The sequence below is a fragment of the Neolamprologus multifasciatus genome, chromosome 16 (assembly GCF_963576455.1).
Source record: "Neolamprologus multifasciatus chromosome 16, fNeoMul1.2, whole genome shotgun sequence".
NCBI lineage: Eukaryota > Metazoa > Chordata > Actinopteri > Cichliformes > Cichlidae > Neolamprologus > Neolamprologus multifasciatus.
In genome coordinates, this window is record NC_140454.1 from 27,608,446 (window position 1) to 27,620,990 (window position 12,545).

A 12,545-nucleotide genomic window follows, 5' to 3' on the forward strand; every position below is an offset into this window, starting at 1 on the left:
GCTGTGAAAACAACCGAGATAATGCCTAAAAGAAAAGACACCTGAACACGGGAAAAATAATGAAATAAAGATAATCAACACTGAAGTGTGGCGTAATAATCATTAAATAATATTAAACATTTAAGGCACTACAGTTAGGGTACTAAAACACATTACCAGGAAGCTTTACTTATAAATCACCAAAAACTTTTTTTCCCGTTTTCTCAGTTTTTTACAATTTTTAATTGATTTTATTATTTATTTTTTAAATAAACAAATAAGATATATTCTTTTGTGGCAGGAAGTTTGCATACATTGATGGAAATGAATGCATGCACAAATGACTGAAGACGCTATTAAGAAAAAATACATAAATAAATTTTAAAAATTTAATTTCTTTAATGTTAATTTTGCAGGGTGAAAATGCTGGAATAATAACTTAGTCTTGAAATACCATTTTAGGATAAAGGTAGAAATTTGCCTTTTTAAAAAGCATAAGCATAAGTTTGGGGTTTAATTTGGAGTCCTGTTAGTTCAGGAGGAGCTGTGACTTACAAACCCTTTCCAGAAAATTAGGATATCATGGAAGAGTTTCCATAATTCCATTCAAAACAATAAACTTTCATAGATTATAGATTCAGGGCCCACAATTTAAACAATTTCAAGTGCTTATTTGTTTATTTGTACATAATTTGGGCTTCCAGCTCATGAAACCCACAAAAACAGGATTTCAAAAAATTTGAATACTGTGAAGACATCAGCCCAAATTTTACAGGGCATGAATGTTTTAAACAGAGTTTCACACATAACTCATCTACTAACCTGAAAGCACCTGCACAGGTTTTCCCAGGTGTCATTAAATTGCTTCACTTTGACCCAATTGTCTCAGTTAGGTTCAATATAGGGAAGACTGCAGACTTGACAACTGGCCAGACGAGCATAATTGATACCCGTCATAGGATGGGTAAGCCGTAAAACTTCATGGCTAAGGAGGCTGGCTGTTTACAGAGAGCTGTGTCACAGCATGTCAATGGAAAGTCTAGTGGAAGGGCAAAATGTGTCAGGAGAAGATGCACCAGCAGAAGAGATGACAGTGGCCTTCAGCGGATTATCAGACAGAAGATTCAAGAATCTGGTAGAGATCCAGAAAGAGTGGAATGAGCCAGGAGTCAAAGCTTCAAAACTACTTCTGAGCCAACGTCGGAAGCGACTCAACTGGGCCAAGGAGAAGATGGACTGGACTGTTGGCCAGTGGTCAAAGGTCCTCTTTTCCAATAAAAGTAAAGTGTGCCTTTCATTCAGAAATCAAGGTCCAAGTGTTTGGAGGAAGACGGGTGAGGAAAGGAACCCAAGCTGTTTGAGGTTCAGTGTGAAATATCCAGTCAGTCATGATTTGGGGTGCAATATCCAGTGCAGGTGTTGGTAAACTCTTTCTTAAATCCAAGGTCACCACAAGAGTCTACCGGAATGCTTTAGCTGACTTCATGATTCCTTCTGCTGATGATCTGTATGGAGATGCAGATTTCATCTTCCAGCAGGACCTGGCCCCTGCCCATACCACCAGAAGCACTAAAACCTGGTTTGATTGCCATGCAATCACAGTGTCTCGCCAGCAAACTCGCAGGACCTGAACCCCATTGAGAATCTTTGGGGTTTGAAGAGGAACATGAGGTCCATCAGACCCAAAAACAAAGAAGAGCTGACAGCAAGCACCAAGGAAATCTGGGCTTCCATAACTACCAGGCAAGGCCACAGACTGATTGCCTCAATGCCACGGCGCATCGAGGCAGTGATTAAGGCGAAGGGACTGAAGATTGACATTTCATTTGAAAATACTACATTTTGATTAATTTGATGTGATCCTAATTTTTTTTTCTGCAAAACAAGGAGACGTTAATGGTGATGTCTTTACAGCATTCAAATTTTTTGAAATCCTGTTTTCGTGGGTTTTATGAGCTGGAAGCCCAAATTATGTACAAATAAACACTACTTGAAGTACTTGAAATCATTTAAGTTGTGGGCTCTGATGCTATAATCTATGAAAGTTTAATCTTTTGAATGGAATTATGGAAATAAACTTTTCCATGATATTCTAATTTTTGGGAAAGGGTCTGGTGGGTCTCCATGCTTCCATCTGCAGGACAGTGGGGGAAACTGCAAATATTTCCTCATAAATTCATCACAGCTGTGTTTAGAGCGGGACAGGTTACTAATCCATAAAGAAAAAGGCCAACAAGGCTGAAAACAAGAGTTTCTTTATTCACAACAGAAAATGCAAACACGTTTTTTTTCTTCTTTTAGCTGGGTAACAAAGAGAGCTACCTTGTGCTTAAAGCTAATTTCCTCATCTTATTCAGTTTTCTGAATGAAGACCATCTAAAAGTTCAACTACAGGCTTATAAACATTTACTTTGCAAAGGCAGATATGTGTCTTTAGTTTAAATTCTACCTATGGTGGCCCTGAGGTGAACGATCCAAAAATAAAAGAAAAACTAGAAAAAAAATGACAGCCTTCTCTTCCATCCCTCCAAACCCTGCTCACCTTGCCCCGACAGACTCAAGTCAGTCCAGGGCTAAAGGCTCATCTTTAATCTTTACTAAATCTGGCTCCCCATCTTTTTTAATCTCAAACACCTGAAGAATAACCTGAGGCCCGTTTCCGCTCAACCCCTCTGCTGACTGCCCTGGATCGACAGGTGGTGCTAACTGACTCCTGGACACCCTCCTATTCTCCTCCCGCCTCTGCGACCTGCTTCCAGTCCTATGCCCTTTGTTCCTCCTCCTCCTCCTCAGAAGCCTCTGGCTCCAGGAGATGTTTGAATACAGCTGCAGAGGATTGCAGCAGCTTTGCGTGCCATTCCCCGTCACTGAGGATGCCGCTCGAACACACCGCCTCCGCATGTCCTCCTCCACCGCTTTGAGCACCAGGTCTGTGATGTCTCTGCGGAGCCTCATAAGCAGCACAGGGTCTTCAACCTGCCGCATGTCAGCCAGCATGACCTCAGCAAACTGGTTGAGGACGTCGTGTTTGGGTGCCGTTTTATCAGGTTGATTGTCTTCATCGCGATGATGCGGACAACTCAGAGACACGACCTCTGTGACCCGAGGCTGTGGACACTGAAGTGGGGTGAAGCTCGGGGCAGAGTCCACAGACTGGGGCTCACCCAAGTCTTGGCCACCTCCATCTGCATCCAGCTGGCTGCTTACTGAGCTGCCCATCTCCTGATCAATGCTCCCCTCAGTCTTCAATTCCTCTTCATCCTTCTCATTATGATCCACAAAGTTGTCCGCCTGCAAACAAAACAAACAAACAAACAAACAAAAACATGCAGTTTAGAGGATTTATAGCTCCAGGAGATGTTTGAATACAGCTGTAATCCTCTGATATAGATATCTATATATCTATAGATATATAGATAAAGCTACCCTGTGATGATGACAGCGTCAGTCGCTATGGAGCAGGCTATCAGTCTGAGCTGTCCAGCTGTATCCTCCTTTCATGCTGTTCAATAGGCTACTGAACAAGTTTAAACTTTTTAAAATTATGCAAAATTGCAAAACCCTTAGCTGTGTCTCTAATAAAACCTCTGTAACTTCACTTCAGCAGCATCAGGCAATGTTCATATGTTGATTAATGGTTTTCTTTCATTTTTTTATCTACTGCACACAGAATATTTTTATAAAATCCCAGGCCAGGAAAGTCGCCTTCATGTTTTTCTGTGTTTTATCCTCAGTTACTTTGACACAAAGGCATCTTCTGTGATGCTTACACCTTTGATAAAGTCTCAAAAGTCTTTAAAAAAAGTCTCAAAAGTCTTTGATAAAGTCGCAAGTGTCATCTTTCTTTTTATAGATATAAAAATATGGAAATGTACAGATGCATGATCTGAATTATAATATTTCTGACTGAGGCAAAATTTTCCCCGATTCCTCGATTCGAGACCTTGTGAATCAGATCGATTCTAGAAATCAGTGACGATACCCAGCCCGATTGATCACCTCCAACTGAGACCTGTGTGAAAACCTCTGCACAAAGTTTCATGATTCAAAGCCGTGTATACTTGCTAGCATCTGCCTACTGGGAACGAACTCTCCTGGGTAGGGTTCTTCTGCCAGACTTCCTACCTGCAAGCAGCCTTTTAGAACATGAGTCCTTTGAGAGAAGAAGAACAACAAGCTGCAAAATTTTTTATATCTGACCCTGAAAAACTAGTTAAATTATTTATTCTTACAGGCATGACTATTTTGACTCATTATTATCACGGTGTCCTCAATTATTATTAATATCTGGCGCTCTTTCACAGTGCGTCTTTTGTTCTGTCTCCTTCTCCTCAGCCAGCTCCCTCTCCCCCTCCCTTAGCCTAGTTCTTCCAGTTAAAAATGACATTTTCCTCCCCACTGTCACCAAGTGCTTGCTCATAGAGGGTAGTCTGAATCTTGTTGTTTCTTTCTAATATTAAAATAAATAAAATGGCTTTGCAAACACATCAGACCCAGAACAACCTAAGTACTTATTTTGAATTGAATATTTGCGCTCCACCATCTGAGAAACTATCCGGTTTTGCTGTAATTTGCTGTTCAATGCAGCGGGTGGTCGTCTGCTGGATTTATCAGTTTTGCTGTTGACTGTGTTTGAGTTAGTCATTAAAACTATATTAAAAAAATTTAAAGCCAAAAATGTAAAATGCTAAAAAAAAACGCTTGATCATTCTCATGAAGTCTTCAAAAAATTACACATTAGACACAGCCCTCTGGGTTATTCTAAATATAAAGGACTTGCTGCTGCAACTTTAACGTCCCCCCCAATTTTCTCACCGATTGATGTTGTTATTTCTTTAAACTGTGATAAGGACCTTCTTTAATATTTAGGAAATGGATTTTTCTCTTTGCAGACTTACCAGAGATGAATATCCTTTCCTGCGAACTATGTAAGGCTTCAAGAAACAGAGTTTCTCCCTCAGTGTCTCCTGCTGTCCAGGGCTCGGCGTCTCCTGCTGTCCAGGGCTCGGCGTCTCCTGCTGTCCAGGGCTCGGCGTCTCCTGCTGTCCAGGGCTCGGCGTCTCCTGCCGTCCAGGGCTCGGCGTCTCCTGCCGTCCAGGGCTCGGCGTCTCCTGCTGTCCAGGGCTCGGCGTCTCCTGCTGTCCAGGGCTCGGCGTCTCCTGCTGTCCAGGGCTCGGCGTCTCCTGCTGTCCAGGGCTCGGCGTCTCCGGGTGGTACAGCACCCTCCTGTACCGTGTCAGCAGAGACCTGGTTCTCCTCTTCACATCAGACACTGGAGAAAACACGAGACACATGCAGTCGTGAGAGTGCCTAACGGTGCATACTTGTTATGGTAAATAAGAATACCTTTATTTATCCCGAGGGAAATTCTTTTGTCATGTACATGCTCAAAGCAGCAGGAGAGACAGAGGAATAGATAAATAAGATATACAATAAGAATAGTAGTATACAGTAATATACAGTAGTAGGATAGTGCAAATGCAATAAATGTGATTCTTCTTAATGAATCAAGTTTGAATGAGTCACTCACCAAGATGGATCTGGTTTTTTGAGTCATTTGAGTCAGTTGCCCAGAGAGTGCAAAAATTTTTCCATTTTCACTCAAACTTAATTTGTTTCTCTTTTCATATATATATATCCTATCCTAAGCAACTATTTTTATAGAGCAAAAAAAAAAGATTTCTAAAGGGAACATGTATTTTTATTTTATTAGTATTTTCCTCAAATGTGTCAAATATATATTTGAAACAAGTCTAATATTCAGAAACCTAAAGTATGTATCAGCAGCAGAATGGACCTAAAAATAAATGTTTGTTTCAGTTCTATGAAGCTTTGAGTATTTTGGATCAGTACTACTGCTGTGTTTGTTGCATCATATTGCTGTAATTGTTTATATGCTTTATATATTCTGAGGTAAGTTGATCTATAGTGTTACATCATATTCTATAAGGATGTTATGTGTTTGTATACTTTCTGCCCATTTTGACCCATTTGGCAGAAGTCAGCCTGTTTAAGGCTCTGATATCTATTCTGTATGACTTAAAGCAGTTATGACGAGGTCTGATTTCCTCACCCAATAAAGGAATATTTAATATATCAGTCTACTCTTCATTCTATCAGAAACAGCTTTTCATAGCTCGTACATTTTCCTTTTTACACATATATGTAAGCATTGAGCCAAATGTAATAATGCCAACATATTAAATGAACAATATTTGTCTCTTATGTATAACACATCTATATATACACTGTCAAAGATACTTGTTTTTGAGTGAAGATTTAAGGTGATAGGAAATATAAATAACTGCAACTTGAATCTTTGACCCAGAGTTCAAGCTCACTGCTGTAATATATCCTGTATATTATATTTACATTACCACAGTGAGATGACTGTAGTCTCATGACCAACATTAGCTAATTGTTATTTACTAACTAATCTTGTAATGACTGTTCAGTACAGAAATGAAGCCCAACAATCATGTTTTACAGTCCTGTGGTCTCAGCCTCAGATATTCAACTAATCAAAGTGATGTCATGACAAAAATGAATGACCAACAAAACATTTTTTCTCCTTCATTTATGTCACACAATGCTGTATGTAACGTTTCTTGCGGTTAGTATCATGGTTGCTAGGCAACCTGAGCAGCGCGACAACGGCTAGACCATCCCATTTCACAAGCCTCTCACTTTCACACTTAAAGTACACACAGGTAGTATGCAGTGCACATACTTCAAGCATGCAGACCCGGAATTGGGACACAGCCATCAATTTGTTCATGCTAAGATTCAGCACAGGAAAGAGGGGGGTGGGGGTGAGTGACTCAAATGTGCTGTTAGCATGTTAGCAGAGCGATGCTACTGTAAACTGAGGAGCTATTGTCTTGATGTGAGCTTCTACTCAGAGTTTGTTCTTCCAGTTCAGAGCAGAAATGTTTCTGTTAAGAAACTGGCAGTTGCCCCCCGCAATTTTAATTGTAAGCTACATATATTTGTACTAATGAAATTAGTTTGCTAACAGCAACAGGGATGAGTCAGTGAGCCAGTTGGGTTTGTGAATCATGATTCACGAGTCAGTAAAGTGCTTCTCGAGTATTGAACGATTTGCACATTACTAGAGCACACACACCGAACGCGACAGAAGCATATATACCTATATGAGAACATGCATACATTAACTGCCTACATTAATTCATTGTAAACATACTTTCTGACTGGGACTTCGCTGCTGCCTCTTCGGGCTGTCCCTGGTCCTCGGGAAGGATGTTCTCCAGGGTCCGCACCATATTGCAGCTAGTCTCCCGCGGGGTGAGGAAGGGGTCCAGAAACCCCATGGCCGCGTAGAACTTCCATTTCCTCTTCTCCTTATCCACCCTCTTCTCCTTGGAGTATGTGTCCCTGAGGCTCTTCCACTTTCTCCTGCAGATGTCCTCTGAATAAACACATTCTCTTGTTAGCGGAAAGGTATTTGTACATCGGTGGGAAATAGTGGGACAGTGGGCGGGCTTGCTAGCTTTGGCGCGGCTTCCCCGGGTCAGTCAAACATTTCAAAAGATAAATTAATGAACTTACCAGGTTGCCCTATAACTTTACATATCTTTCTCCAAGCTAGGTCCTTTTTATTCCTGTCTCGGTAGAAAGAGCAGTTGATGTCATACAGCTCTGGGTGGCTGGCTACTGCCTTGATGAGCCTTTCCCCCATATTGAATGAAGAACAAATGACTTTGGCTGTATCCCAATTCAGGATCTGCAGCTTTAAAGGCCGCATTTTAAGGCCGATTACGTCACAGCGACGCGACGAAGGCTGCTTGAAATGCGGCCCTCAAATGCGTCCTTCATTTCCCTGAATTTTAAAGACGTGGGGGTGTTGACTTCGTGGCCCAACATATCCCAGAATGCATAGCGCAGCAGTGGGTGTGGATAATTTTGCCGAAAAAAAACGGCTGATGAGGGGAGCTAGAAGAGTAACTTAGTAAACTAAGTACTGAATATTATGTCACTTATTTATGTGCAAATGTTTAATAACGAAGAACATTAAAACATTACTGTTGGCCACATGTCGGCAAAGTTATGTGACATTACTTTGTACTAACTTGGTTTTAAAGCCTTTACTTTAAAATATACGCCGTTCAATAGCTGACCTTAATCAGAGAATGATCAAAGCTCATGTAGAAACAAACAAACAAATGAACAAAAGATTTTCTCCTTCATTTTTGTCAAACAATGCTGTATGAAACGTTTCCAGCTGTTAGTATCATGGTTGCTAGGCAACCTGGGCAGCGCAACGGGGGCTAGACCGTCCCATTTCACAAGCCTGGCACTTCCGGCCTTAGCGGTCTTTAAGTACACAGCCCTTGAGGATCGTTGAGGCTGCGTACTTTAAGGCTGCAACCCTAAATTGGGATACAGCCTTTGGCTGGACCTGCCCCTTTGAACTAGGCCAGAGCGTCACGTCACCAGGCTCCTGATTGGTTGTCCTGGCGCGACTTGAAGCTGGAGTTCAGATTTTTCCAACTTGAGCGCGATAAGCGCGAATGCATAAAATGCAGCGTGTATTTTATTTCGTGTCAGCCGCGATACTTGGTCGCGCGAATCAGGCAGAAAGCGTTTTCGCGACGCAAATCTGCTTCTGAAGTTTAGCGGGACCCCCACTCGCGCTCCTCCATTGACTTCTTCTTTCTCTGTATAGGGTTTATTGGCGGTTGCCAAACAGTAAAACGGTGCATTACCGCCGCCATCTGGTGTGGAGTGTCCTCAGTTGACTTTACATGTAAACCAGAAGCTCTTCTTCTTCTTCTTGACGGAGGCTCGTGAGATGGCGGCCTGAGCAGTCGCACTTGTCTGAACCATTGACTGTAGAAACCCAGGTACGGGCTGACATTTGACTAAAAAAGGAATACACAGTGGAACATTTCGGATGATGGGACTTTTACCTCAAGACTTTCCTACTCCACCTCCTAAACACGTTCTTTAAAGCTGTTCATGTGTTCCAATTGAAAACTAACATTTCTTTTTTCCCCTTTAACACAAGGGGACTTAAAGACTCAATTAAGCATAAAGCTGTTTTCTGTTCTGCAAGGGGTGACAGGCAAATTGTTTTTTTTCCTCCAGGAAAGTCATTCTGAGGAATCTGATGTGAAGTTTTGGTCACAACAATGGGGAGATAAAAATTTTTTAAATCATGGTTACAAACAGGTCGGCTGGGGTTGTTTCAACAGATGTCCTGGTAGGTTTTTGTGCAATATGGCTGACAAAGATGGACATTGGGTTGCCCGTGTGTTAAATACTGATAATACTCTGATTATTTTGATCAATGTTTATGGATTCAACAATGATCAAGAGAATAAGAACCCTTTGTATCAAATTTCTACAGTTATAAAGGAACTTAATACCAAATTCCCCACTGATTATATAGTAGTTGGAGGTGATTTCAATGGGACTCCCGAATGAATGGTTGGATAGATGGCCTTCAAAATTTTCAAGAGAACATAACAACCCAATATTTGAAATTTTCGCTAATGATACTAAATTAATAGATGTATGGAGATTCTTAAACAAAGATGTCAAACAATTCACCTGGCACAAACCTAATGGTCAAAGCAGGTTACGTATTGATTATTGGTTGGTATCCAACTCAATTTTACAATAGGTTAAGGAAACAGTCATCTCTAATGGTCTCTTAAGTGACCATTGGACCATTTTGCTAAGACTACAAAGCAAAGACCAAAACAACACATTTAAGGATTAATGGAAATTTAACTCTCAGATGCTGAGAAATGAGGAGTATTGTCATTCTATTAAAAGAAATTATTTTAGATATCCAGAATGACGAAGCCATCAATACACCGATACTCAAATGGGAATATCTTAAATTTAGAATCAGAAAAACTTCAGTCACATTCGGTAAAAAGTTAAACAGACAAAGGAAAGAAGAGGAATCAAACGTAGTAAAAGAACTTATGAATCTTTATGGCAAATTGAACTGGACTGAGGGAAAAAAAGGAAAAATTAACAACTTACAATCTAAATTGGACAAAATGTTCCTTCATAGAGCCATCGGCGCTTATTTGTGATCCAAAGCCAAGTGGATAGAAGAGGGTGAAAAGAACAATCTAGAAAAACGTAGACAAGAATATAATTCAGTATGTAACCTAATAATCAACGGAGAGGAATGTACAGACCCTAAACGCATTTCAAATGAAGTATATACTTTTTACAGTAACCTTTATAAGTCTTCATACTCAGAACAAATTATCACCTCCTTCTTTGACAAAATCAGTATTTGGATTCCAGTAATTGATGATAATTTTAGAGAAAGTTGTGATGAAGACCTAACTATAGAAGAATTTGATTTTGCTATCAAGAGCATGGCATCTGATCGCTCACCGGGACCAGATGGAATAACAACTAATTTCTAGAAGCACTTTTGGAAAGATCTAAAATTACTATTATTCAGTGCGTATTAATCAAAAGGAGCTTATGCCAACAATGAAAGAAGGAGTTATAACATTAATTCCAAAACCGGGAAAAGATAAGAAAAAACTAAGTAATCTAAGACCTATAACACTCTTAAATAGGGACTACAAAAGTTTTACAAAAGTTTTAGCAACCAGACTAAAAACGGGTATTTCTGAGATAATTAGCCCAACACAATCAGGATTTCTCAAAGGACGGTTGATCCAAAATAACATCCGCTTGGTTTTGGACCTTATCGATAACAATTACCTCATTGAGGATGATGATTTTATGTTGTTCTTGGACTTCCATAAAGCATTTGATTCTATTGAACACACTTTTATTATTAAGACATTTAAACATTTTGGGTTTGGAGATGCATTTCTGGATATGATCACTATGTTAGTATGTTATACACTGATATTAATAGTTGTGTTTCTCTTTCAGAAGGCACATGTTCCAGGTTCAGGGTTGAGAGAGGTATCAGGCAGGGCTGCAGCATCTCACCTCTTTTATTCATTGTAGCCACTGAACTACTTGCTATTACTGTCATAAACTCAAACATCAAAGGATTAGACATAAATAACCACAAATTAATAATAAGTCAGCTTTCAGATGATACAACAATATTTCTAAAAAAAAAAAAAGAAGAACGAATTCCATTGGCCTTAGATACAATAAAGATCTTTTCTGATGCTTCTGGACTACGCCTGAACCTGGACAAATGTGATCTCATGAGTATCTACAATTGTTCTCACTCTTCTTTGTACGATATACCTGTCAAAAATGAAATCAAATATCTTGGAATTTGGTTAACTAATGTCCTAATATTGTCCCAGTATGGAAATATTGATTTTTGGTCTTTTCAAATAGTGATGTGTCGGTCGCGAACGAAACGGCTCTTAGAGCCGACTCTTTGAAGTGAACGACGCGAGCCGGCTCCTTTTTGGGAGCCTTGGTTTTTTTTATATTTCTCTCGCCCTCTCTCTCTCTCTCGCACTTTTTTCCGCCTCACATGTAAGTACGAAACATGTACTGTGCTTCATAAATGAGTAACAAATGTAGTACATAACAATAACCTACAGCACACCAGAAAAATTGATTCGGACTACCTTTTAGGGTCAGGTGCAGTGACACGGCTTTAACAAGAAGAAAAGTCAGTCATTCACCACCATCTTCCTGCGCACTAAAACCACCAAAGTCCTCTTCTCCAGTGTCGGAAACGAACAGGCTCAGGATGGCTTCGTCATCCACTCTCCGCTTCTTTCCTTCGTTGTCACTTTCAAAACCAAACAAATCCTCGTTGTCAGTGTCGGAGTCGAACACCCTCTGAAGGGCCGTGGCGGTGTCCTCCTCTCCATCATGCAGCAGTCCAGCCCTTCGAAATCCGTTGGTGATCGTGGATGTTTTCACACTTTTCCACGCTGTCAGAATCCACTGGTGGAGTTGGGCATAACTTGCTTTTTATCGCCGCTCATCACCCACGCCTCCCACTGAACGCGTAGCGCTACTTTGAAGTTTGTTTTTCGCGCTACTTCGTACGGCACTACATAGCCTGGCGGCCGGACAGGTGACCAACATACCACTCTTGAACCCCAATCCTTCCGCCAGGCAACGTAGTGCCGTACAACAGCGGAACAAACAAAACAAATCCTCTTACGATATCACAAAAATCATGGACAATCCATAGAAAAGCCGCACCTGACTAAAAGCCGCAGGGTTCAAAGCTTGTGCAAAAAGTAGCGGCTTATAGCCCGACAATTACGGTAGTTGGTTTTTGTATTATATGATTTATTTGACTTGTATAGCAATTTCACATTTGCTAATTTATATATCTCAATGAAAAACACAGATTTCTTCATTTGAACACCTTTTAATAAAAAAAATTGCAAAATAAAGTTGTAGTACAATATTATATTAGAGATAGCATTTAACAAGAAATGAAATGTGCAAACATATATACAATTAAGGAAAAGTTAACAAAACATTTAAAACATTTAATCCTTTGCAGAAGCTGCTCCTGGATGCGTTTGAGGTGCTGGTGCATAGCTGTCGTGCTTTTATGATAGGCCATTTCCACCTTACAAAGCTGGCAAACGACTAAATCACTTCCT

At 40.4% G+C, this 12,545-nt stretch overlaps 1 protein-coding gene across 1 annotated transcript; it reads right to left on the reverse strand.

The window, feature by feature from the left end:
- Positions 1-63: 63 nt before the first annotated feature.
- On the reverse strand, positions 64-7,800 carry LOC146500966 (uncharacterized). Its single transcript, XM_085136359.1, has 4 exons — positions 7,549-7,800; positions 7,184-7,408; positions 4,878-5,251; positions 64-3,270 (listed from the first exon to the last, which is right to left on the reverse strand). The coding sequence occupies exons 1-4, from the start codon at positions 7,742-7,744 to the stop codon at positions 2,542-2,544; spliced, it is 1,524 nt and encodes a 507-aa protein (XP_084992485.1). The 5' UTR covers positions 7,745-7,800; the 3' UTR covers positions 64-2,541.
- Positions 7,801-12,545: the final 4,745 nt, after the last annotated feature.

What these genes read in the sequence shown, in the direction of transcription:
- LOC146500966 (XM_085136359.1), bottom strand. Translation starts at nt 7,744, where the DNA reads ATGCGGCCTTTAAAGCTGCAGATCCTGAATTGGGATACAGCCAAAGTC. An exon ending in TAAAGTTATAGGGCAACCTG is followed by an intron (nt 7,409 to 7,548) that starts GTAAGTTCATTA and finishes GTGTTTATTCAG; the next exon opens with AGGACATCTGCAGGAGAAAG. An exon ending in AGCGAAGTCCCAGTCAGAAA is followed by an intron (nt 5,252 to 7,183) that starts GTATGTTTACAA and finishes TGTTTTCTCCAG; the next exon opens with TGTCTGATGTGAAGAGGAGA.